At 41.8% G+C, this 27,524-nt stretch overlaps 1 protein-coding gene across 1 annotated transcript in view; it reads left to right on the top strand.

Annotated features, from left to right (window-relative positions):
- The window catches only part of LOC310936124 (vomeronasal type-2 receptor 1-like), a gene marked incomplete at both ends in the record, with an annotated part of 39,628 nt that extends 20,841 nt beyond the window's left edge, over positions 1–18,787 (top strand). Inside the window, 10 exons of the mRNA XM_083900163.1 lie at positions 1,286–1,403; positions 2,043–2,333; positions 2,698–2,857; positions 7,989–8,135; positions 15,424–15,585; positions 15,668–15,938; positions 16,356–17,159; positions 17,298–17,528; positions 17,630–17,753; positions 17,874–18,787. Coding sequence (XP_083756289.1) covers positions 1,286–1,403; positions 2,043–2,333; positions 2,698–2,857; positions 7,989–8,135; positions 15,424–15,585; positions 15,668–15,938; positions 16,356–17,159; positions 17,298–17,528; positions 17,630–17,753; positions 17,874–18,787 — 3,222 coding nt within the window. The remainder of the gene's footprint in view (positions 1–1,285; positions 1,404–2,042; positions 2,334–2,697; positions 2,858–7,988; positions 8,136–15,423; positions 15,586–15,667; positions 15,939–16,355; positions 17,160–17,297; positions 17,529–17,629; positions 17,754–17,873) is intronic.
- Positions 18,788–27,524: the final 8,737 nt, after the last annotated feature.

Here is a 27,524-nt window from a genome sequence, read left to right as displayed (position 1 = left end):
ATGGTACACTTCATACCCCTGCCAAAACTTCCCTCTGCCAAAGAAACTGCTGACGTCATGATCAAAGACATTTTCAGGATACACGGCTTCCCCAGTGGTATTGTCTCAGACCGAGGGCCACAATTCATCTCACACTTCTGGAAAGAATTCTGCACCCTGCTCGGCGCCACCATAAGCCTCTCTTCTGGCTTTCACTCTCAGACCAACGGCCAATCGGAGAGCCTTAATCAGCGACAGTGTCTTCTGACTCTGGGTCTGACTCCGGATCGAAGTCATAAAAGGGACTGCGGCGGGGAGTCGTGACAAAGCTATTTTTAAACATTGTTAAAACAATGTTTTGATAATGAGGAGCAGTGCATCCACCAGAGGGGGGAGCTGCGCTTCTGAAAGTGGATGTGCTGAATAGTATTGGCCAATCACAAGACTATCTTCTGGGGGTGAGAGTTCACTCTGAAATCTCGCGACTCAGGAACAGCGTCAGAAAAGAGGATTTCTATCGGCTCGTTTACAGCAACTAGGAGGTTTTTGACCATAAAAACAAGTTAATGTATGTAAGTAGACCTCCATAACTAACATATATGTGCAACAGGACCACTCTAGGTCCGCTTTAAACTACAGTGGTGGCTCAAGCAACTGCTTAGTTTTCACTATTGAAAACTTACCACTCGTAACAATTTGTATTGGCAAAGTTTAGAATATATTTTTTATGGATAATACAAGAATATGTAAAGGGAAATGAAGTTGTTTAAGTAAAATATGATCCCGTTCTATCACTGGGGAGTAAAATATGACATCATGCTCATAAACCAAATCTGGATTTAAAGCAATAGTTTATTAATGAACTATTGTCCAGCAATCAGATGCAGGTTTGTCATCAGTCATGGTCCCAGTTATTATTAACATTTAAACAGAAATAGGCTGCTACATTACAGCTTGACCATGTCACTTTTTCCCTCTCAGATTAAAGGTGGGAATCACGCCTTAACAGCGTCTAAAGGTGGACTGCGCACTGCAGTCACTTTAGTCAGCTTTATGTTACTTGTTATTCTGACTCACTTGGGAGTTCTTTCAGGAAACGTTGTGCTTCGGCTGGGGTGGCGAAAAACTTGACAGATCCTTGATGTTTAATGCAAAGCCGGGCTGGGTAGATCAGCGCGTATTCCACCTCTTTCTCTCGCAGCATACACTTCACGTCAAGGAACTTGTCTCTCCTACCTTGCAAGTCTGCGCTGTAATCTGGATAGAACAATATCTTTTTATTCTCGTATGTCATCTCTCCTTTGAGATGACATACGAGATCCGGAGGATTTTCTCTTTATCCCTGAAGTTCAGGAACTTGGCGATGGGGGACCGTGGTCTGTCTGACCTCTTCCCGATGCGGTGTGCTCTTTCGAGGGTGACGGGTGAGCTGAAGTTATCCATGCCCAGTATTTGTGGTATAAACTTTTCCAAAGATCCCACGGTATCATGACCTTCTGCCTTTTCCAGCACATTCAGAATCCTAATGTTAGACCTCCTGCTGCGGTTTTCTAAGTCGTCAGTTTTGTCTTTGAGGTGCATTATGACTAAGGTGCTTCTCCATTTTGTCAACCCGGTGGCGTGTATCTTTAATGTTGTCTTCGTTTGCAGTCTCCTCAACCTGATCCGACAACGTAGAGATTGCGGATTCGATTTTCGTTAATGTGTTTTGTGAGGTCCTCTTTAGTTTCTTAAATAGCGTCGAGAAGTTTGTTGAAGAATGTTTCCTTTTCCCCGTCCGCCATGTTTATTGTGGTTACAGCGTGTACATGTCGCGGAGTTTGAGTTGCAGTGTTCTTTCCCTTCTTACATCGAAAGTTGTAGTTTGCCATAAAAAGAGGTTCTTCTTGCATATAATGCAAAGTTATGAGAGTTATGAGAGCTTGAATCAGGATAAACGCAGATGCTAGCGCCGACCACCGAGAGCTCACAAACACACATCTGCACTCCTCCGCTGCATCCGGAACTCTCCGCTTATGTATGTGAATATACTGAGAAACCTGAAGTCTTACGATCTTTTCTAGCCGATCTGCCAAGGGTGCCCGAAACTGGCAACAAACATCTTGAAGCTGATGTCACCCTGCAGGAGCTCTCTGAACCTCCGCAGAGCTTTGCCTGGCAAGTCTCCCATGCTCGGGGACAGTCTGACACAAGGTCAGATGCCCTGAGTTGTAGGCGGGCGGTCCTCACGCTCCTGCCCAAGAAGGGAGACTTGCAGGACATAAGGAACTGGTGGTCGGTGTCCCTCCTCTGCACCGACTACAAAATCCTCACCAAGGTATTGGCCAACAGACTAAGGAAAGTGAAAGGAGCAGGTTATACATGTAGACCAGACTTACTGTGTACCGGGCAGGCTAATCACAGATAATGTTAATTTAATTCAGAATGTTTTCGAACAACAACCCTGGCATCTCTAGTTCAGATGCCAGGGTTACGGCCCGTGGGCCAGACCCGGCCCACCTGTACGTCCCATCTGGCCCGCGGGGTGATAAGGGGAAAATATTTTTTTTTTATTTCATCTAATTTTAAAATATACTGTATAGGCTACCGTAATTTCCGGACTTTTAACCGCTACTTTTTTTCACACGGCCTGGATGACCAATGGCGAGAAGTCATTCACTGGGGCTGGCCGCATGCGAGAATCGACTTTTGCTCGGATCTGCTGGTGGATCCTGACAGCGTGGGGCAGTGTGGAAAAGTCTGCGATCACCGGCGGGTTTCGGGGGGCTGGACTGCTGCGTGATGAAGAGAACGGCACACGCAAGCATTCGCCTCAGGACGAGGGTGGCAGCGGGAGCGACGGCGAGGGAGAGACTGTGACTGACGGAGTCGTTCTGGGGTTGTTCGAGCATGCCTTTCATGTGCAAGCCTTCAATAAATATGATAAAATTAACAGTTTACACTTGTGTTATTTAAAGGAAATGTGTTTTGTTGGCACCTAGTCTATTTTGTTACATTTCTAATTTTTAAATGTAGGCTACTTGCATGGATAGGAAAAAAGTTGTGTATCTCCTGATTTAGGCTGTAATTGTAATATGTGACCTACCATGGCCAAAGGAGGCGCAAGCCAGCCAAACGAGTAAAACATGAAAAAAAAATTTTTTTTTTCCAAAATGAGGGATTTTCGTTTTGTTTATTATGGAAGCCCATTTCCGCCAGTGTAAAAAAAAAAAAGATCCCACTATCTCAAAATAATGAGATAGTATCTCAATATATTGACTTAGTTTCTCAAAATAATGAGATACTATCTCAATATATTGACTTAGTATCTCAATATATTGACTTACCATCTCAAAATAATGAGATAGTATTTCATTATATTGACTTAGTATCTCAAAATAATGAGATGGTATCTCAAAATAATGAGATACTATCTTGAGATATTATCTCAAAATAATGAGATACTATCTCAAAATATTGACTTAGTATCTCAATATATTGACTTAGTATCTCAAAATAATGAGATAGTATCTCAAAATATTGACTTAATATCTCAATATATTGACTTAGTATCTCAAAATAATGAGATACTATCTCAAAATATTGACTTAGTATCTCAATATATTGACTTAGTATCTCAAAATAATGAGATAGTATCTCAAAATAATGAGATACTATCTCAAAATATTGACTTAGTATCTCAATATATTGACTTAGTATCTCAAAATAATGAGATACTATCTCAAAATATTGAATTAGTATCTCAATATATTGACTTAGTATCTCAAAATAATGAGATAGTATCTCAAAATATTGACTTAGTATCTCAATATATTGACTTAGTATCTCAAAATAATGAGATACTATCTCAACATATTGACTTGTCTATGTTTCCTCATATGCGCCAAAGCCACAGAAGCAAGTGGGTGAGACAAGACTTAGCAGACCTAAATGGATACCATCATTGAAGACTATTTTAGACGTGGATTCACAAATCGTGAAATTTTAGTGCTCTTGGAGGAATCACACAATATCAAACTAAGCCTTCGGACTCTAGAGCGAAAGCTACAAAGGAACCGGCTTTGGCGAAGAAGGAATAAGACAGATGAAGCTGAAGTTGCATCCTTCATTGACCAACAGCTACAAACATCTGGCAAACAGCACGGGTACAGATGGATGCACCAGAAATGTTGGTTGGCCGGGATAGTAACCGACAGAGAAACTGTGCGCCAATTGATGCGACTGATGGACAGAAATGGAGTGGATCTGCGTGCACGTAACCGTTTGAGACGGCGGATGTATGTCAGTCGAGGGCCAAACTACGTATGGCATATAGATGGGTATGATAAATTAAAGCCATATAGCATATGCATCAGTGGTTGGATAGATGGATTTTCTAGAAAAATGATGTGGCTAGAAGCATACAAAACGAACAGGGACCCTCGTATTATTGCAGGTTATTTTATTGATGCTGTGACCGAAAACCGTGGATGTCCGCAAAAAGTCAGGTTAGATCACGGCACTGAGAACACACATGTTGCAGTGATGCAAAAGTTTCTGCACAACAGTGAAGATGAGAATGGTATGGAGTGTGTCACTTTAGGTCCACGTTCTGGCAATCAAAGGATTGAATGTTGGTGGTGCACCTTGAGAAGTGAATGTGTCCAGTTTTGGATGGCTCACTTTGACCAGCTGAAAGCAGATGGCCATTTTGTTGGCAGCTTCATTGACAAATCACTGATCCAGTTTTGCTTCCAAAATACCATACAGGTATAGTATCCTCAAAATATTGTTTATCAACACAAATTTAACTATGAGATATAATGACATAAACTCAGATTATGTTCAAACAACAGTTTCACTCTTTTTCTATAGGAGGAGCTTGATGAAGTTGTTACTGTCTGGAATGATCATCGCATAAGAACAACCAACAATCCTCGGGCTCCAAATGGCCGCCCTTCAATAATCCATGCGGTTCCCAATCTTTATGGGTCTCAGAATTTCTTGCTGCCAGCTGATCAAAGGAAGACAGAAAAATGTCGAGAGGACTGTATTTTTAAGGACTATCCTTGTGATGAGGATGTGTTTCACTTATGTAATGAATTTATGGCTGAGCACAACCTTGCAATGTCTGATGATGTGTATGAAATTACTGACCTTTATCTAAGACTTCGTCAAATGATTATTAATGGGTTGGGGGAATAGAGAAAAATCAGTGACACTGTCTTTAAATTATAGGCTAATTTTTTTGTAGCTTCATATTGCCTTAACAACAAAGATATAAAAGAGCAGCATATGTTGATTATAATTTTTAAATTTTTATTTTGAGCAAGCTCACACGCAGGTGTTGCATCTCTTTGAGTGTCATTGTGGTTATTATTAGTTACTCTTACAGTAACTGTTATTATGCTGATGAGCAAGATGCAATAAAACGTAACACACAGAGAAGCAAAAAAGTGTCTTAACTTTTTTCCAAACCTGATTTTAAAATTCTCACAATGCTGGTTGTTAAGAACAAATATCTAGTAAAGTAAATTGAACATTTAATGAATTTTTAGTAGTGAGAATAATTTCCTTATGGGTCAAAAGACAGGTTTCAGTAATCCTAAAATAAAACAAAATAATTAAGATCAAAGTACATCAGCGATTCCATTGTGATTCTTCATTGATAGTCTGATATCTTTGGAATAAATGCACCCATCGTGTACGCAGGGTGCTGTGCGTGGTGCTGAATAACTGCACTTTGCAGGCTCTTCTGAAGTTGTATTACCTTACCTCTGTCCATGGTGTTGCCGATTAGATAGTGACGGTGCATGGCAATCATTGCTCAATGCTGTTTATCAGTGGAAGAATGCCTGGCAAGCTTATACATTATGTAATCGTATTAATCATAAGTTCATTTTTGATCTGATAATTCACTATCCTTGGGTTGTTAGTTTTAAATCCATGTTAGTCTTAGTAGCATTCTAGTCCTAAATAGGTGACAGTAACGTGAGGCATTTCATTATCTTTGTGCTTGGTAATACAATTGCATATATAGAGGCGCAATTTCGTTATCTTGGCCAGATTGCCTTTGGCATGCACTGTATGATGCACCTGCAAAACTGTGCACCATAGACACAGTGAAAATATTTCACTACATTTTTCAAAACATTGTCAATAAAGAACATGAGGACACGGTCCCTGGTAACAGTTGTAATGGTAACAAGTACAACAACAACAACAATCACACATTAACATGGCAATCTCATGACCAAAACAAAGATATTGCCAGCGAGTTGTGACAGCTGCCAAATATTTTTGTGTAATGTTTCTTAACATTTCTTAACTTTGTTAACATTTTACCAGAGCAACAGAACACTCTAGCTCATTTATGAACATTAGATGTTTAGACTACGACTGTGATGACTAGAGGCACTGTACTGTATTAAGTCAAAAAATCTTAAAATGGTCAGTTTGCCATAAATTTCCTTTACGCACAAATGCGATGAGGCCTTAACCTAAAGTAAAACTAACAAATGGCAGCCAAAATGTTACTTCACTTGACAATAATTGCTTGGCTCAAAACCAACACACTATTTTGTATCTAAACTGTGTAAGAACATGTACTATATGCTCAAGAGAAAACGATGATACAGACTATTATGATAAAGATAACAAAGGTTGTATGAGTGTCTGAGGATTTATCAATTACATTCCTCGACAAGATGGTTGTTTTGAGTGACCTCAGATGTCCTTTGCCACATCATTAGGCCTTTATCTAAAGTGACATTAACAAATACAAGCCAAAATGTTATTTTGGTAGTAATAACTTGACAAGACAACTGCTCAGCTCAAAAACAAACAAAAGCTGAAAACATTGTTTTCACAAACATTAATGAACAATATTCTTTACTGACAATAGTGTCAAAGTGGCAATAAAAATTATCAAAACAAACAACTTTGCCCTCCTGGATGTCTACTAGCTTGATGTTATTACGTCCTATGGTTTTATCCTTAACAAATGATCTAGGTAAAAACCAGGAAGGAATTGTTTGCAGAACAATCTGTTGAACAATTTAAATGTTGTGCAAATTTTCACATGAGGACGCTTGTCACTGACATTAGACATAGAAACAACAGTTCACATTGAAATTGTGTGTGAATAGCATAAACACACACATCCCTGTATTACATTAGATTATGTCCATTACCCACACATTGGACTCCAACACCTTGTTCATCTCTGAGCTAAAGTCAGGGTAGCTGTCATAATGGACTGACAGCTCCAGCACACAGCCACACTTATGGGCCACAGGTCTTCTCTGAAAACCTTGAATCTTGGTGAAGACAATAATGGTGTTCTTCCCTAAGAATAGATCAGATCCTGTGGAAAACCTAAGGAACAAACACAGGTGATGCGTATCCGCATTCCTCAAATATGTGGTTAGGTAGTTCTGAATGTCCTTCTGGTGGACATTCATTGTCTCTGGGAAGGTGAGAGACTTCACAACTTTTCTTACAGTTGGTTGTAGGGCTTCATATGCTGTTGTGAGGTCCTGAAGGCTTTGCCTTGACATGTTGAGCACCTTTGCCCATTGTTCGATTACATAGGCAGGCTCCTGGATAAGGATTTTGTGGGCAAGCTCATGGATGATTTCACCGGCATTGCTGGCTGTTGGTATCCTTCTGCAGCTGTGGTTATCTAGGATTTCAATTAATTCTTCTTGGTCAACGTTGTTAATATCGGATTGCCATGATTCAAACACAGTACGCTCAGATTCAGGCATGTATTTGAGGAAATTCTCCACTAGATCACTCTTTACATATCCCAGGGCAGCTTGCTCTAATATGACAGGCGCAAAGATATTTCTCCCTCGCCCATCCAAAAGCAATTATTCGGCCAATGCTCTCCCAGTGCTGCTGTCCAAAATCATGCCTTAGAAAGGGCACTTTAAAAGCATTTCCTGTTGTGCACTGGTCATAGAATTCATGCCAGAATTCGGAGAGACAGTCCCTTACAACTCCTCCGTCATCATACGCAATCTCAGGTGTTCCATCTGCCAGAAGAAGCTTGATTTTGATGTCAACCTCTTCAAGTCCATCATCACAGAAATGTGCTATGAGCTCTCGCAGTACCTGCCCTCTGTGAACAACCAGTATTCTCTTCGCTTTCTCACTGGATGGCATGGATTGTGGTGAAACGGGTAGTGTATCATCCAAATTCTGTTGCTCATTCTCTGAAAATGGTCCTATAAAAACAATGTTGCTGCTCTCATAAACATCCTCACTCACACTCTCTTCCGAATATATTGAAAAAACAAAATTTTCATCATTTGTGCTAACAAGAGACAGCTCTTCAGCATTGCTTGTTTCAAATGTAGCAGATGATACTGTAGCAACACTAACAGAAGAAGTGGCAAACTGATTCTGAGAGCTGTGTTGTCTCTCTACTGTTGGAGCCAAACCTGCGCTGTGACTGTGTGGACTGTCAATTATTTTCTTCTTTGTTGTCAAATAAAACCTAAGAAGAGAGAGTTTTGTGTCAGTATACAATTTTCCGACTGTGATAATATCGTCAACTGTCACCTCATCATAATTTATGAGATCTAACTCAAAATCTGTGAAGGGCCCAAAACTATTTCTCCCATCTGGAAAGAACAGACCAGCTGCTTCCTGTGTCAAATCCCTTTTCTGAGCATCCTTTGAAATCTTGACCTTTCTTGTTCCGCCTCCTCGTCTGGCTCTCACTTGCTTGAAAGCCCCTGTTTCATCATCATAATGCATCCATCCTATTTCAACGTTTCTGATTGTCTTCAGAGCATTTTTTTTCGAAATCGGTGGAGAATGCACCCCTTGGTTTTTGCTGCTGCTGCCTCCTTCATCACAAGGTTTTCTTTTGGACAATTTTGTTTTAAGGCGCTCAAAAAGTTTTGATTTGCGAGTGTTATGGCAGTTTTCCTTCCGCCTTCAAAATCCTAACACTGCTAGGCGATCCCCATATGATGGCAGATACGTCTTTAACTGTTGATCTGTCATCAGCTGTATGGTGCTGGCATCAATCTAAAAAGAAAATTAAACTTGTTTTTAATAAATCAGAAGCAATAAAAAGTAATACAAAAAGGGCAGTTATTTGACTGAAATATTCTACTTTTGCAGTTAGGTACCTTCTCACACTCCAGAGTCTCAAGAGTTTCATCAGGAACATTTCTCTCCCTCAAAAACTCATGTAGGTCATCCATCCTGTGAGCATGCATTACAAGGAAAGTTATTGTAGGCTATCATCATACATCCATATACACAACATGAGTCTTGGGCTACAGATGAGCTACAATTTTGCAAGAGAAGTAGCCATTATAATGTTTGAACTGTATAACTATTACTCTAGTCAATATGGAATGCTACAGGTTTTCCAGTGTAGCATGAACTACCTAAGTATATACTGTAATGTAAGTATAGTTTGGTCAGGATCACTATTAACTCTCAATTTAAAATTCCTGTTGTTGGTTATTTGTATTGGTATCATTAATATTTGTTTGTGTACTGAAGAAGCATATTACATGGTAAAGATACGTTTGATTGTGTGTCGTAGGGCATTCGTGGCAGATTTGTGGCAACTTATTTCAAAACGAAAAGAATCAACAACAAAAACAGATGGAAATATGACTACACTGGTGTAAGGACAAGAAATTAGAACAGAATAAGTCACCCCCCCCCCCCCCTTTCCTATATGTGACCCGCCACGGACCAAGCGGGAACAAGTCGGGCGAGCGCAAAACAAGAAAAACAGGAAAACACTTTTTTTTTCTAAATTAGGGATTTCCGTTTTTTTCAAAATTACACAAGTTGAAGTTTTGAAGAAGCCACTACATGCTTCAAATCACAGTATTGTGGGTCTTAAAACCATAAACTTTGTCTTTGAATTAAGGTTGTTTTATCACTGTGAATCGCTCCTAGTTTGGGTGTGGCGATCTCACATTCCAGAGCCTTTGTTGCTTTTTCAGCCAATCAGCTGACGATCACGGAGAATACACATGGCTAATTAATATACAGCTCTCACTCAGAGAGAGCGAGGAGGGGAGAGAGAGTGTCTGGAACTTTCCAGCGTATGTGTGCAGTGTGTGTGTGTGTGTGTGTGTGTGTGTGTGTATGTGTGCAGTGCGAAATTAAAGCGTGATTATCATCAAAGCAGTCATCATCAAAGCTTTGTTTGACAAAGGAAGGCAAAGAGAACAGGACAATAAGTCAGCTGTGGCTGAGCAGCTTCTTCACGGACTGGGACAGCGAAAGCACAGAGACTTCTGGTGTGTGGACTGTTAGCATTTTTTTTGTTGTTGTTTATGTTCTGTCTTGTGAAGCATGTTCTGTCTATTTTGTAGTACCTTAATTGTTTAGTGTTGTTTATGCTTTGTTCTGTGAAGTATGTTCTGCTTTGTATTACCTTAATTGTTTAGTGTTGCTTATGTTTTGTGAAGTATGTTCTGTCTGTTTTGTATAACCTTAATTGTTTAGTGCTGTTTATGTTCTGTGAAGTATGTTCTGTCTGCACTGTACTACACTGTCACTGTTAAAGGTCCCCAATCCGGCAAAATCAACTTTTTAATCTTTTAGTACTTATAATTGGGACTCAGTGGGCCATACCAGTCCCCAAAATGAGAAAAAACATGTCTAAGTCTAAGCGGCACATTAATCTTTTTTTTTCGATTTTAATGTTTTTATGATCGTGAGAAGCCAAAATCGTGGTCACTCTATGCATTACGGTGAAACTCAGTAACAACGGGTAAACGGACATTACTATGGGGTATATGGAGCGGGGGTTGTGACGACGGTGCATGACAATAGGTGATAAGTGGCGACACTCCCCTGGCAGTGGATGTGTGTTTACCTGAGTCCCATTCACATGTAAATGACCAGGCACAAAACCAATCATTCTGAAAAAGGCTGTTTTGGCAGTGTTGTGATTCAACTTAGTAATTGGTGGGAAAATATTAACACAAATGATTAATTATTTTTAATAATTCATTTTGTTATTAATTTCTTAAAACGGGGCACCACTCCTCTTAGCGTGAGGAGAATGACAGAGAAACTGTCACTTTACAACCTTCAAGTGTCTCTTGACTATCAGTTATAACTAATTAATAATAAGTATATTAATATTAATTAATAAATAACAAAAAAGGTGTGAGATCGTACACTGGCTTCTTTCAATTACCCTTTGTTACAAACAAGCAAGCACAAAAGACAGAAACGGTACTTTTAAAGTAAAGGTTCAACATTTATTAAAGCATTAAAATTAATCAATAACAGCAACAAACATCAATCCCTTAATCTAAAATAACTGCTGGTAAAAATGTTTCAATATAAAAGAAAGAAAGTAAAATAAAATAAACAGGGGGTATGGATCTGAGTGCAGGAATGTGTGTGTGTGTGTGTGTAAAGGAAACAGTGCAAAGGGGGGGGGGGCGTGTCACTATGGCAGTAGGTAACAGGAAGTGAACAAAACAAAGCCAAAGTAAAACAGGAAGCAACAAACAAAGCCAAAAGGTAAAAGAAGGAGGGGTCTCTGACGTGACGGTTGTCACGACGACGCGCCTCCCACTTCCGGGTTACCAAAAGTTACGTCACGTGAAAATGGCGTCACTCGCTGTTACCGTGAGGCGACGCGAGATGGCGCTCGTGCTCTGATTTCTTCGCTCCGCTCTTCCGTCTTTCACCAGCGGAAGCGCTGAGTAAAAAAGGAGAGTTGAAGGAGGAAGTGAAGTCAGCAGTGATGTGGAAAATTTAAAGGTAATGGCGGCAAGAAGTGAAATAGACAAAGGAACGAGTCTGATCAGAAAACTTCTGTAATCACACAGTTTATTCGGCTTGTCCGACTTAAACTGTGGTTCTTGCAGATCACGGAAGTTTCCTCTCAATGAGTGATCGCGGACTGTGTTGAGGACACAGGATCGCGATACACGAGGACAAATCACAGTACAAAAGGGGAGACTCGTGAGGAGAAATAGAAACCTTATTCGACCACACAGATTAGCGAGAGTTTATCTCGTGAGCCTGTCTTCTTACCGGTCAAATTAAGCTTCTATTACGATCGCCGCTGGCGCTGCGCGCAGAGCGAAAGGCATGAATAATAAACAATATCAGCTGGACGGACGGCACCGCGGTGGTTCCGCTAAACGGTCTGCTAGCTTAGCTCACAGGTATTATTCTACACAAGTTACAGCCGTGTGTGAGACACACACGGTGACAATGAAAGAAAATAAAAAGTACATCAACAATAAGAACACAATGAAACTCCGGGGTGCACTCCCGTGTTTATAATAAGCTCTGAATCGCTATTTTGCCCAGACACAATCGCTTACTATGAGTTGCCTTACAACGAGTAAGGAAGGGGTCCGTGGATCGCGTTGCGCAATTCTGCTCCGTGCGTCCGCTGGTTCTGCCGGAATGGGAGAGATGAAAGGGCGCCTCTAGAGCTGTGTTACGCGTGGTTCAATCTGTTCTTCGGTCAGTATACCGGTATCAGAGAACGGGAGCGGGCGTCTCGTTGAATAAAAAGAAAAACAAAAGGGGAAAAAACAAAAATGGGGTAGGAATGGACGAAGAAGAATCTTCAAAGCTTGGCCAGCAAGGATGGAGTTCTTTGATGTTTTCCTCTTCTTAAACACATATGTCCTCTCTCGCAGAGAGCTATGGTGAAGAGATCGATATGGTGAAGAGACCGAACTCTGGGGTTCGTTCAGTTTTAACTGAACTCAGTTTTCCCTTCCCTCGTCTGTACACTCCCCGTCCCCCTGTCCGGTCCGGTTACCACGATCATAAAACAAATAAATAAGAATAAAAACACTGCAGGCCAAGTATCAGAGACTTGCCCTGCGCGCAGCAAATCTGCTTAACACCACAGGGCACGTAGTCAACCATACTACATGTCCCAGGTACTGGGCAGGACAGGTTAAAAAAAAAAAAATTATCCCTGTGTTTGTCTCCTATATGATATATTTAACTGAAATGTCTTTTTCAAACAACCAATGGTTTATAAAGGAAAATCATGAAAATGTACAGGGGTGCCCAAATTTTTGCATACCACTGTATGACTACAGTGTAAGGACAAGAAATGATAACAGAATAAGCCATACCCCCCCATATATTTTTTAAGTTATTTCATTTCAAAACTTAAGAAGATACTTTCTCCAGTTTATGTATTGTATATGTATTGTTCTATGTAGCAGTGTAGCTCACAACAATAGTATCTGTGCTCATACAGAGAGGTGTGGTTTCACTGACAGCTTAGACCAGGAAGGGGTTGTTCTATGTAAATGTGATGATTCTGTCTCTTGGCTCTCGGAAGGTGTAAATCTTTGAGGCTGAAATTCTCCGTAAAGCAGTTTGAGGAGTGCCTACATTCAAATGGCCATATCTTCTTCAAATATTATCCGATTTGCATGTGTTAGACATTGTTGGAAAGCTTAGAATTCACACTTCCAGAATCTGTAAATAACTCATAATGTCCCTCGGTAGACTTGTGACCGGTTTGGCCATGGCTGGATACATATGTGCAATTGTAGGCCTCATTGTGAGGATATTTTGGTGCCAATGCAATTTCTTTTTGATGTGTTGGCCTTCATGAATAATTTCAAATGGCCTACATATCTATTTGTTGAGTCAGGGTTTGGCCTTTTCAATCCGAAAGTGTAATCCGGCCCCCTGAGGTCTCACTTGAAAACAATCTGGCCCCCTGTCCGATTCCACCCTGGCATCCCTGCTCTAGTTCATTCGACACCGAACTTGGTTTTATTTCTATAGACCAAGAAAAGGCATTTGACCGGGTTGAGCACTCTTACCCGTGGTGCGCTTTAAAAAGGTATGGGTTCAGCTCAGGGTTTATCGCCAAGATTCAGACCTTGTATGGAGACATTGAGAATGTAATCAAAGTTAACGGTGGTTTAAGTGCTCCTTTTAAAGTCAGAGAGGTGTGAGGCAGGGCGGCCCCCTCTCAGGCATGCTCTACTCTCTGGCCATAGAGCCAGAGAAAACAGCTCATTGCAGGTCCCTCTGGTTTTATTGTTCCCAGTTCTGAATATGGTTTTAAATTGTCTGCATATGCTGATGATGTAATTGTTGCTGTAAAAAAAAAAAAATATGTGGACTTTTTAACCAAAACTGTGCAATGCTTTGGCGAGATCTCCTCCGCCAAAGTAAATTGGAACAAAGGTGAAACCATTATGGTGGGAGAAGGGATGGAAGGGATCCGACTCCCAGGCAACCTTATGTGGAAAAAGCGTGGTTTTGAATATCTGGGAGACCACAACACACGACAGACAAAAACTGGGACAATATTTTAGAAAAAGTTGTTGTCAATGTTGTGGCACAGATTGTCCTGTGTGGACACACCATTGAGGGATCACCTCAGTCTCCCACCAGACGTGAACCCTTCATGGGAGTCACTCTATAAACCACCGTTAACAAAAGTTGGAGATCTACAATGAAGAATTTTACATGGGGCTGTGGCAGTTAACAGTTTTATATCCATTTTTAATCCAAATGTGTCAGAAAACTGCCCGTTCTGTTCTCTGAGAGAAACTGTGTTTCATTGTTTCCTGGACTGTTAGAGGCTCAAAAATCTGTTCCGGTGTTTAGAGGGAGTTTTTATTTCTTTTGGACTGTTTTTTAACAAACAAGCGTACATCACTGGTTTAAACACAGAAAAAAGAAAAAAAAAAGAAATGGTGTATTTTAAACTTCCTTCTGGGTCAGGCAAAGATTACAGTGTACAAGAAACAAAAAAGAAACATCTGATTTTATCGCAGAAAACAATGAAAATAATGATAAAGGCAAGACTGGATATCGATTTTCATTTCTACAAGGCAATGAATGACAGACAAATTCAGAGATGTGTGGTGTGTGAACGAGTTTTTGTGTTCTGTTGTAAATGGGGGGTGTTTGGGTTAGTGTCTATTTTTTTGGGGTGTTTTTCTTGGCAAAGTGTATATGTTTTGGGTGTTTTTTTGATGTAGTGTATATTTTTTGGTTAATTTAAGTTTTTTACATTACTTCTACAGTATTGTTGTGTCTTGTTGTATGAGTGGATTTATTTTGTTTAATGTTTAAATTTTGTTAATAAATGTGATTTTTAAAAATAAAAAAGGATTTTTTTTCTTTCTTTCTTTGAAAGTAAATCAATGTCAGTGCAGGACCCAATGCGAAACCAGCTGATGTCATCGTCCCTCCTAAATGTACTTAAAAATCCTAAACTGCGTAGAATGGTTGACCCTGTTTAGCTTTAGTGATACTGTCGATGTTGTGTTGATGCGGTGAAGTGTGAAAAACAAAATAACCTTTTGAGAATTGAAAGTGTGCTCACATTGGCTGATGATGTTTCTCTCATGGTGGAAAAACAATAATAAAAGTCAGCTCCAAGATTGAGTTCAGTGTTGTTGGGCTGATCATGATGTGCTGGATCACTGTGTTTTTCTTGTCTTTTCTCGCTAGGACAAGATCAGAAAGCCAAACATGCAAAATGATTGGACAGACGGGATTCAAGGAATTTTCTAAAGATGGTGATCTCATTATAGGAGGAATCTTCTCTATGACTAGTACACGGAAATTGATAGATAATGGCTACCATGAACTTCCTTACACGTACTGCAAAAAGTAAGTAAATATGCTCATAATATGTGAAAACTGTGAATGTGAAATAGAGTGAGCCACTGATTCATTTTTCTTCTGTTTTCAGGATGAATGACAGGGAACTGAAGTTTGCCAGGATTGTGATGTTTACTGTGAACGAGATAAACAGAGACACTGAGCTCCTTCCTGGTGTCAGTCTTGGCTACAGGCTGTACAACGGCTGTGGCACTGAAAACCTGGTTCGAGCTGCCATTGAAGCTGTGAATGGGGAGGAAGTGAAGGTCTGCAGTGGTCAGGTACAGGCTGTCCTGGGCCATTCATCGTCTGGAGTGAGTGCTTATATAAACAACATCCTGAGCTCACTGTCCATTCCACAGGTGAGACAACATGATTAGCACATAACTTTGCCTTGTTGTGTTTAAAATGCTTTGCGATTTATTTTCTGTAAAATGAATTGTAAACACCTGGCAGTGTATTGTACAAAGATAATGACAGATAATGTATATTACAGGGTTTGGTTGAGTAAGTAAATTACTTAAAATGTTGTTTCAAACACTATACATTATCTTGTGTTGTATTTACTTACCAACTAACTTTCCCAGTTAATAATCCTCAGTATAATATGCTGCCAACGTGTCTGTCTACTGATATGTATTTTGTTTTACCTTATAGTAGATTTATAGATTTTCAATGACACCAGGCTGTTAATGCAACTGTTAATAAAAGCAGAATCAGGGCTCAGTAAAAAATACATCACAGCTGTAACAAAGTCAACTATATTTCCTTTTCTGCAGGTGAGCCACCTGTCAACCTGTGATTGTTTACGTGACAAAAAGCTGTACCCCACATTCTTCAGGACTGTGCCGAGTGACCGCTTCCAAGTCATTGGTCTGGTGCAACTGATAAAATATTTCAACTGGCGCTGGGTGGGAATCATTTATTCTCAGGGTTTTTACTCAGAGGAAGGTATGGCTGAATTTGTGAAGGAAGCAAAGAAAGAGGGCATATGTATAGAATACAGACTGCGTTACTCAAAGACATCAAGGAAAAGATTGGCTGTTATTGTGGAGACACTGAGGGATTCCTCATCAAAGGTAGTCCTGTTGTTTGTGTCCTTGTCTTTTACCAAATCATTCTTGTCAAGAATAGAGGAATATAACATAACTGGGAAGCAGTGGATTGGAAGTGAGTCTTGGGTCACTCAACCAGACCTGGTCTCAGAAGAGAGGAGGGACATTTTACAGGGTGTGATGGGCTTTGCCCTCCCTCGGGCATCAATGCCTGGTCTGAGTGAGTTCTTACTCAGCTTAAAGCCTTCAGATGAACCAGAGAGTGGCATCATCAAAACTTTCTGGGAGAAGTTCTTTGACTGCAGCTTCTCGGCATCAAATACCTCTACTATGTGTAATGGCACAGAAGATCTCCACACAGTTTCCAGTGACTACACAGATGTGACTTATTTCACTGCTGAGAATAACGTATACAAAGCTGTGTACTTGGTTGCATATGCACTTCATGCTCTATTGCAGTGTGCCAATGGCTCAAATCCCACCACTGGGAAACCCTGTGTGACTAAGAAAGATGTTCAGCCAAAATTAGTACGTTGTGGTAAATTTGATCATTAGTCATCACAGACTTGATAATGTGTATTTCTGATGTTTAAGCATTTGATTACATTTGATGCTGGTGGTTGTAAACCATGTTTATCTGCCAATGCTCTGATGACTTCTCTGCAGGTGCTGGAGCACATAAAGTATGTCAACTTCACAACAAAGAATGGGGCCAAGGTTTTCTTTGATGAAAATGGTGAATCTGTTGCCCAGTATGACTTGGTTAACTGGCAGATAAAAGACAACGGTTCAATTGAGATTGTTAATATCGGGCATTATGACACCTCACTTCCAGACGGCGACAAATTCAAACTGAAAGATGACACAGAAATAGTTTGGGGTGGAAACAGTGCAGAGGTGAGAAAGTTTTTTTTTCCCTTTCTTGTCTGAACTGCAATCTCCATATATTTAGTAGCTGTGTTCAGTTTTTTCATGTTGTCTTTTGTCTTTTGTCTAAGGTGCTAAAGTCTGTTTGCAGAGAACCTTGCCCTCCAGGGACTAGAAAAGCGATAAACAAACATAAACCTGTGTGCTGCTTTGACTGCTTTGAGTGCCCTGAGGGAGCCATTAGTAACAAGACAAGTGAGTGAGGATCTGCATTAATAAATACATTTATTTATGTTGTAGTGAGTGAAGGTGAAATACATGACGAATGATTTCAAAAGGAGTTTTAATTGTTGCATATTTTCAAATCTTTTACAGATTCTCCAGATTGTTTGATTTGTCCACCTGAATTCTGGCCAAATGAAAAGAAATTCATATGTCTCCCAAAACCAACTGAATACCTTTCATACAGAGAGATAATGGGGGCACTTTTAACTGGATTTGGTTGCGTTGGTATATTTTTATCTCTTCTGATATCAATCATTTTCTTGACTCATAAAGAGACTCCCATTGTAAAAGCCAACAACTCTGAACTGAGCTTCCTGCTGCTCTTCTCATTAAAACTGTGTTTCCTGTGTTCTCTGACTTTCATCGGTCGGCCGTCTGAGTGGTCCTGCATGCTGCGACACACTGCATTTGGTATCACGTTTGTTCTCTGTATCTCTTGTGTTCTGGGGAAAACCATCGTTGTTTTAATGGCCTTTAGATCAACACTTCCGGGCAGTAATGTGATGAAATGGTTCGGACCTGCACAGCAGAGACTCAGTGTTCTCATTTTTACCCTCGTTCAGGCTGTAATTTGTATACTTTGGCTAACAACCAACCCTCCTTTCCCAAACATGAATGTGAATTACTACAAAGAAAAAATAATTTTAGAGTGTGCCCTGGGTTCAGCAGTTGGATTCTGGGCTGTGTTGGGTTACATCGGGCTTCTTGCTGTCTTGTGTTTTATACTTGCTTTTCTTGCTAGGAAGCTGCCAGACAGCTTTAATGAAGCCAAACTGATCACTTTCAGCATGCTGATATTCTGTGCAGTCTGGATCACATTCATCCCAGCATATGTCAGCTCTCCTGGGAAATTCACTGTAGCTGTGGAGATATTTGCAATTCTGGCCTCCAGTTTTGGTTTGCTGACATGCATTTTTGTTCCAAAATGTTACATTATTATATTCAGACCAGAACAAAACTCAAAAAAACATTTGATGGGAAAAATACCAGCAAGAATTCTTTGATCAATGATTAAAAACTCTAGTTCACAACAGCTTTATTTGAGTGTACCAACAAATAAACAGCTTTACTGCATGACCTGCTGATCTGTTTTATGTTTTACAGTAGGTAGGAGTTATACTGTTATCATTGTTGCATAATAACAAAATAGGTGCTGCTGTATAATAACAGACTCCTCTGACAGAACACAATAAAACTATTATATACGTATGTCTGCTCTTGATCTCTCTTTTCCCTCTTGTCATCTTTTTCTTTAAATTATACACACACACACTCACACACATATATAACAATGAAGTGTGTCAGTAGGGTTGAAGAGCTTTATTAAAGTGACAGAAGGTACAATAGGATTCATCCATCCATCCATCCATCTTTTGTCAAGTTTATCTGAGAATGAGGTTCGTACAACGATGTGTTTGGAGACCGTCTTTATTAAACCACTCGGTCAGCTACAGCTGCTGTTAACTTCAGCTGACGTCACATCCCGTTACTCCCAAATAAAGGCATCCCTTACACTTATTCCATAACACCACACTTCTACCACTTATTCAAGGTCAGGTCGCGGTGGTAGCAACTTGAACATAGAGGCCCAGACTTCCCTCTCCCCGGCCACTTCGTCCAGCTCTTCGGGGGGAATCCCGAGGCGTTCCCAGGCCAACTGAGAGACATAGTCTCTCCAGCGAGTCCTGGGTCTTCCCCGGGGCCTCCTCCCAGTGGAACGTGTCGGGAACACCTCATCAGGGAGGCGTCCAGGAGGCATCCTAACCAGGTGTCCGAGCCACCTCATCTGGCTTCTCTCAATGCAGAGGAGCAGCGGTTCTAATCTGAGCCACTCCCAGATGACCGAGCTTCTCACCCTTTCTCTAAGGGAGAGCCCAGACACCCTGTGGAGGAAGCCCATTTCATCCGCTTGTATTCGCGATCTCGTTCTTTCGGTCACTACCCACATCTCGTGACCATAGGTGAGAATAGGAGCATAGATCGACTGGTAAATTGAGAGCTTCGCCTTTTGGCTCAGCTCCTTCTTCACCAAGACAGACCAATGCAGAGTCTGCATTACTGCAGATGCCGCACCAATCCATCTGTCGATCTCTCGCTCCATTTTTCCATCACTCGTGAACAAGACACAAGATACTTAAACTCCTCCACTGGGGCAGGATCTCATCCCCGACCCGAAGAAGAGCACTCCACCCTTTTCCGATTGAGGACCATTGTCTTAGATTTGGACGTGCGGATTCTTATCCCAGCCGTTTCACACCCAGCTGAGAACCACTCCAGTGAGAGCTGATGATCACGGCCTGATGAATCAAACAGGACTACATCATCATCCGCAAAAAGCAGAGACCCAATCCTGAGCTCACCAAACCGGACTCCCTCAGCGTCCATAAAAGTTATGAACAGAATCGGTGACAAAGGACAACCTTGGCGGTGTTGATGGTGCACTGCTTCCACCTCCTGAGTCGCCAGATCTCCGGTCTGACAGCTCCGGTCAGCCACCTCAACAATGGAGGCGCAAAACGTGAGCCATTCGGACTCAATGTCTCCCGTCTCCCGCATGATGTGGTCGAAGTTCTGCCGGAGTGGGAGTTGTAACTCACTGACAGGGGACTCTGCCAGATGTACCCAACAAACCCTCACATCATGTTTAGGTCTGCCGGCATCCTCCCCTGTCATCGGAGCCAACTCACCAACAGGTGGTGATCAGTTGACAGCTCCGCCACTCTCTTAACACTAGTGTCCAAGACATATGGTCGCAGGTCTGATGACACGACTACGAAGTTGATCCTTGACTCACGGCCAAGGGTATCCTGGTGCCAAGTGCACATGGCTGCCACAGCTAAAGAGTGCAAAAGTCGGCCCAACCCAAAACATAAAAGTTTTTTTTCAAAAGTGCAAGTTTGGAAGAAGCCACCACATGCTTCAAATCACAGTGTTGTGGGTCTTAAAGCCTCTGTAAACCTGGCTTGTCATTATTAGAAATTGCTTATATTATATCAAAGTTGAGTGTCTCCTTAAGCATCCACAAAAGTCTGAGTGAAAATAACTATTTATAACTATAAAAAAACTTGTTTGAAAACAGCTCATTCTGCTGGTTTAGACCACTGCTCAGGACAGTGTGGGTGTGGCAGATAACGCTCTGATTGATAGCTCCTCCTTGCTTGTGTAGGCGCTCCCTGGCTCATCTCGAGCGGTGAGATCTCTCATGCGAGCCCAAGGCTGCGACAGGATTATTCTTCTCCACACCCAGAGAAACTTAGGTGCTTCGGAATTATTTTTCTTTCCACTACCTTATCTTCACCTTCTTATATACCTGACAACACTGACGGACCAGTGAGGACGTGAAATTCTTTTATTTTCCAACAGAGGCAGCATCACACCTCGTCACACCTCTCTGACTAAACAGGCCCCGGTGGCACAAAAAAGCCTCCGCGCTGGCGGTAGTGGAAAGAAAAATAATTCCAAAGCGCCAACGTTTCTCTGGGTATGGAGAAAAATAATATTGCGGAAGCCTCGGGCTCGCGTGAGCGAGCTCACCGTTCGAGATGCTCCAGAGGCTTTAAATTATTATTAATTTAATTAGGGTTGTTTGATCACTGTGAATTCGATTCCTAGTTCGTGTGTGGTGATCTCACATTCCAGAGCTTCAGCTGAAAGTCACGGAGAAAACACATGGCTACTTAATATGCACGTAGCCGAGGCAGCTGCTGCTGCAGTGAGTGAGTGTGTGTGTTCACCGATTAATCAAGATAGACAAGGAAAACCAGCAGAAGAACTAAACTGTGGCTGTACTTCTTAACAAAGACAGAGACAGACACAGATCTCACTTATGCTATGTGAGTAGACTCATTACCATTTAAAGCTAGCTATCTTTATGCTAACGTGTTAGCATAAACGTTAGCTGACTTCATGGTCGCAAAAACAACAAACAGATAGATTGATGGACAGATGGACAATAACTGGACACAGTCGTTACACCTGAGATGATGATGTGATGCCAGCACCCCAAACCTCTTAATAACCTTCTAACTTCTTATGGGTGAGTTTTCATTAATGTTGTAAATCTACATTATGTTAGTGTTAGCATTTGAAGTCACATACAGGGATTAAAGCATGTTTTGTCTTTTACTAATCCACTGTGGGTTTCAGAACGTTATGTGGCTGCATTGTTATTAACTAGCCCCAAGGCCGGCACAAACGTGTGCTGATGTGCTTGAATCATGTGTGAATTACACAACTTTGTGTATGAAGTATTGACTGTGATGCTAATGATTTAGCAACTAGCTGAGAGTTAGCACAGACTGATCCAGCCACACTACACCACAATGCCACTTAAATATATGTCATTAGTGCCTGCAGCGGAAAGGCATACTAGTGAGAAGGTTCTCACAAGTTTGATTTGATATTAGAAATATGTGTCTATGTCTGATCCTTCTCTCTTAAAGGTGCATTATGTAATAAATCTAAAGCAACTGGCCATAAAATCTGATAAGGTCTGGCATTGTCAGATTAATACGCCATTGTAGCTCAGACGTAACTGGCGTACAATGGCGGAGGCAGCGAAACCGAAGAGATCTTGGTATGACTCGCAGAAATCTCAAGATAAAGTTCGAGGCAAATCGAGGGTTTGTATAGGAGCTGCATTCGAACGGTGGAGAGTGTTGAAAGCGGAGAGGACTTTGAAAACAGATGCTGGGACTGTTTGTCTGGCACGGAGCAACACCGCGGCAGCCGCCGCGCTGCCCCCCGCGCTGCCCCAACACAATCCACACGCCGGTTTGTGTCATCTGAACCGCCGGGGAGAACATCGGTGATGGTTGTACAGGAAGCCCCTACGTGCTCCGGACAGAGAAAGAGAGAGGAGAGTGCAGCAGAGCGCAGACACAGCACGAACAGCTGTTTTCATTTGTTTTCAGTATTGCTGACAATAAACTAACTATTTACACAAACAACAGCGTCTCTCCGTCCTTCCCAAACAAACTGGGTCTGGACCCAGCCTATTGCAAGCGACCAGAACCAGGTTACGAACGTGCTTATGTCGCTGACTGATTACCTGATTCTGATCACCGGCTGAGCCTCTCCTCCAGCAGTCGCTGCCTTCACTGCCACAACGGATTTCCAAAACTGAGGGAACAGTTTAGAAATCTGAGGGAACTGAGGGAGACTTAGCCAAATTCGAGTCCTCTTTAGGTCTTTGCATGTATATCGCCATAAACTATATAACGTGGAGGCAAAAATAATGGACAGTTCTGTCAAATATCATGCATAACGTTATTCCCTAGTCAACAGCAAACGTTACCATAAATTATAATACATCTTGATCTTTACTGAGAGAACAGAATTGTGTGTCTTAGAGACACTCATTTATGATAAAACAATTGGCATAGTCACTCCTCGCTCGTCGCTGACGGAGGATGCGCTGCTCTGGAGTGGGAGGCAGGTACGACTCGCTGCAGTGTTTTGATTTTGAGTGTAGTAATCGTTTTTGGCCACATTGTTACATAATGCACTGTTACGACCCGGCTCGAGGGCAACAACATTACACAAACAAGGTTAGAGGGCCTGTTAAAGTCAGGGGCAGCAAGGACTGGAACACTAGTCAATAATGCCTTCAGATTCTCAAATGCCAGTTGACACATCTGTCCAAACAAAATTGCCCTTCGGGCTAAGTAGGCTAGTCAAAGGAGCAGCAACAGAAGCAAAGTTTTTGCAAAAACTCCCATAATAACCTGCCATGCCAAGAAAACGCTTTAGCTCCCGACGAGAAGTAGGAATGCCAAAACTCTGAATGGCCTCTATTTTAGCATCAACAGGACAGACTTCTCCTCGACCATCAACCTTCCCCAAGTACGTCACCGTGGCCTGTCCAAATTCACACTTGGCAAGGTTAAAGTCAAATTTGCAGCAGCAAGCCGACCAAATACTTCCTCCACCTGAGCTTTGTGTCGAAGGTACATCAAGGTACGCTTCGCAGTCTGCAACTCCTTTTAAAACCACGTTAACAAGACGCTGGAATGTTGCAGGTGCATTTCGCATTCCAAAAGCCATGACGGTATACTGACAGAAGTCGTATGGAGTCACAAAGGCAGAGATTTCACGAGCCCTCTGCGTAAGAGGAAACTGCCAGTAGCCCTTGAGAAGGTCTTACTTGGTGACAAAACATGCTGACCCCACTCTGTCGATACAATCGTCTACACGGGGAAGGGGATGGCAAACTGGTTTTACGACAGCATTAACCTTGCGAAGATCAGTACAAAAACGAAATGTGTGATCTGACTTATCAACCAGCAAACATGGAGAGCTCCATGGGCTAGCACTAGGTTCTGCAATGTAGGCACATCAGAGAATAGGGTAGGATGTTTACCAATCACCTCAATAATGTCAGACCGATTTGATGGCTCTAAATAAGACAGATGGACATCTATGTTGGCTATGATTTCTGAGTTCAGAAGCCTACCATGAGACACTCCACCATGAACAACACCATCAGTGTCCTTCTCACTCGCAGGGATTAGAGTGCTGAGTACAGCAACAGGCTTCACATCTGGAAGTTCAGCCTGGCCCCTCTCACAGTACTTTTTCAAAAGGTTTACATGGCAGAGATGTGTTTTACGCTTTCGTTCTGGGGTCTTTATCAAATAATCACACTCCCCCACCTGACGCTCAACCACAAATGGGCCACTAAATCGAGCTTGTAGAGAAGAGCCCAGAAGTGGCAGCAGCACCAACACCTTCTCACCAGGGGAAAACGTTCGATGCTTGGCCTTCCTGTCGTACCAGCCCATCCTTCCTTGGGCTTCCCCCAAGTACTTCCTCGCCAGCTCACATGCTGTTCTAAGCTTGGACCTGAAATGACAAACAAAATCCAGCAGGTTTGTGGCTGGAGTCTGGTTTGCCAGCCATCTCCCTTTTAATAGTTTTAAAGGTCCTCGCACAGTATGTCCAAACACCAGTTCAGCTGGACTAAAGCCAAGAGACTCTTGAGTGACCTCTCTGGCCGCAAAGAGGAGCAAAGGCGTTCCATCATCCCAATCTCTCTCAAACTCTTTACAGTAGGCTCGCAACATGGTTTTAAGGGTCTGGTGAAACCGCTCTAGGGCTCCCTGAGACTCTGGATGGTAAGCGGATGAGGTGCAGTGCTCGATGGACAACTGCTGGAGCACCTGAGAGAACACACGGGACATAAAGTTAGAACCTTGGTCAGTCTGTATAACTCTTGGCAGACCAAATACTGTAAAGAATTTAATAAGGGCCTTTGAAATGGCTGAAGCGGTGATTTTACGTAGAGGGATAGCTTCAGGAAACCGAGTACACATGATCGTCAATAAGTACTGGTTACCGGATTTGGTACGAGGAAGGGGACCAAGGCAATCAATCAAGATACGCTCAAAAGGCTCTCCCATAGCAGGAATAGGATGTAAAGGAGCTAGTGGAATTTTCTGATTGGGTTTACCAATAGTTTGGCACACATGTCCTACAATGCTCAGTCACATCAGATTTTACACCAGGCCAAAAGAAATGTCTCAGCACTCTGTCTAAAGTTTTCTTTATTCCCATATGACCAGCAAGACAATGATCATGAGCCAACTGCAAGACATCGTAACGATAAACACTTGGAACCACAACTTGGAACACACTACTCCAATCATCATGACAAGACATCTTAGGAGAAGTCCACTTCCTCATTAATATGCCCTTGTCCAGAAAATAACCACAAGACACAGCAGCCACCTCATCATCATAAACAACTTCGTCAAAAAGAGGAGACAAGGTTGCATCTTTCCCCTGCTCACACTTGAGCTCATCACAAGATGGGAACACTTTACCAAATCCCAGCATGTCACCCTTAACTAAAAATGTGTCAAACAGTGCAATATCAGAATCAGCTTCTTGGTTTTGTTTGTTTTTCTTTAGCATAGCACGGGTGGTAACACAAACAGGTAAGGTCTCTGGGTATTGCTTCTCAAGTTCATCTGGGCTTTTGGACACTACGGGAAAAGGAACCACCTCAGGAGCAGCGAGTACTCTACCGCCAGCTAAATCATATCCTAAGATGAAGGATACCCCTTCAATCGGAATGGAGGGACACAGAGCTACAGTAACCTCCCCAGACACCGACCGGTTTCAAGTTTAAGGTTATGCATAGGTAGGGACAGATAACCCCCCCCAAACCCGTGGAAAAGGGCACTCGAGCCCAAGGCAGACTGGTCAGTAAACTGTAAAAAGTCCTGTAGAATCAAAGACTGAAAAGCTCCAGTATCTCTCCAAATCTTAATAGGTTGCTTGGTTGTAGAATGAGCAAGCAAACAAAACCATCCATAAGAAAAGACGAAGAGCCGGCCAGCTCACACTTCTTAACTGGTTGTCCAAGTTTTGAATTATAGATTTTTTCACAGGTTTTAGTAAGGCAACAGGCTTACTAGACTCCTGTTTCCTACTCAAGACGGGGCAATCTGCAATAAAGTGACCACTGTTCTTGCAATAGAAACAAGCCTTTTCTAAGGGAGCACTTGCAGTAGCTGACCTTCGAGTAAAAACTGTAGCGACAGTGGGAAGAGGCTTTGAAAACCAAAGCCTATTAAACACCGCCCTCCATTTTTGCTCACCTTGGTCACTATCAAAATGTCCCTTGTGTTAACACAAACTCATCTGCTAAAACGGCAGCTTTATCAAGGGTAGTCACTTTTTGCTCATTGAGATAAATACACACAGCCTTAGGCAGACAATTTTTAAATTCCTCAAGCAGAACTAATTGTTTAAGATCCTCCTTAGTTTCTGCTTTCTGCGACTTGCACCAACTATTAAAACTGGTCTCCTTTTCTTTTGCAAAGTCAACAGAAGGTTGTTCATCTAGCTTACTGAGGCTTCTAAAACGCTGGCGATACGCCTCAGGAACAAGCTCACAGGTTCTTAATATGGCATCTTTAACCTTTTCGTAGTCCTTGCTATCCTCAATGCTTAAAGCAGAATAAGCTTCCTGTGCTATCCCCACCAGAACACTTTGCAAAAGCAATGTCCAGGCATGCATTGGCCACTCTGAAACGATGGCCACACGTTCAAAATGAGGGAAATACTTTTCCACATTTTTCTCAGAAAATGGAGGTACTAGTCTGATGTTTCTCACGACATCAAACTGAGACGAGGCAGCACTAGATGAGCTCAGAGCAGCATGTTTAAGTTCAAGTTCTTTAAGGAACCGCTCATGTTCTAAATCCATTTGCTTTTCCCTGAGGAAACGCTCTTTTTGGCTGTCTTCTAGTTGCAACTCTCGAAAGCCAATTCTTTTAATCTCATCTCAATTTCAGCCTCTGATATTTGAGAAGGCACAGGCCGTTGATAGGCTGGTGAAGAACAAGGATCAAGGACTTTCCTTTCCATTAAAATAGTCTTAAGTGCATCTCTTATACTATCCTTAAGGCTTTTATCACTACTGGTAATCTCAATATCGTAATAACTAGCAAGACTAAGAAGCTGTTCTTTAGTAAGTTGACCAAGCAGATCCTCTGATGGTGCACTAATAAAGTCATTGATTGCCGCCATACTTAGTAACTTTCCTAAATCAACAGGTGAGAGAAAAAAACAACCACAACAATGAAATCTATAGACCAACTAACTTTACGAAAAGCTTCCAATTAAACCAGTATGCACAGTGCACACAACGCAAGTGCCCAATACCACAAGCAGCTAGTCACAAATGGTCTCTAGAAACCATAATCACAAAAGAAGCCTAGGAAACCCCCATAG

Source organism: Microchirus variegatus, assembly GCF_963457635.1.
Source record: "Microchirus variegatus genome assembly, chromosome: 13".
NCBI lineage: Eukaryota > Metazoa > Chordata > Actinopteri > Pleuronectiformes > Soleidae > Microchirus > Microchirus variegatus.
Note: the sequence above shows the minus strand (reverse complement) of the source record. Positions and strands in the feature narration are given on the sequence as shown.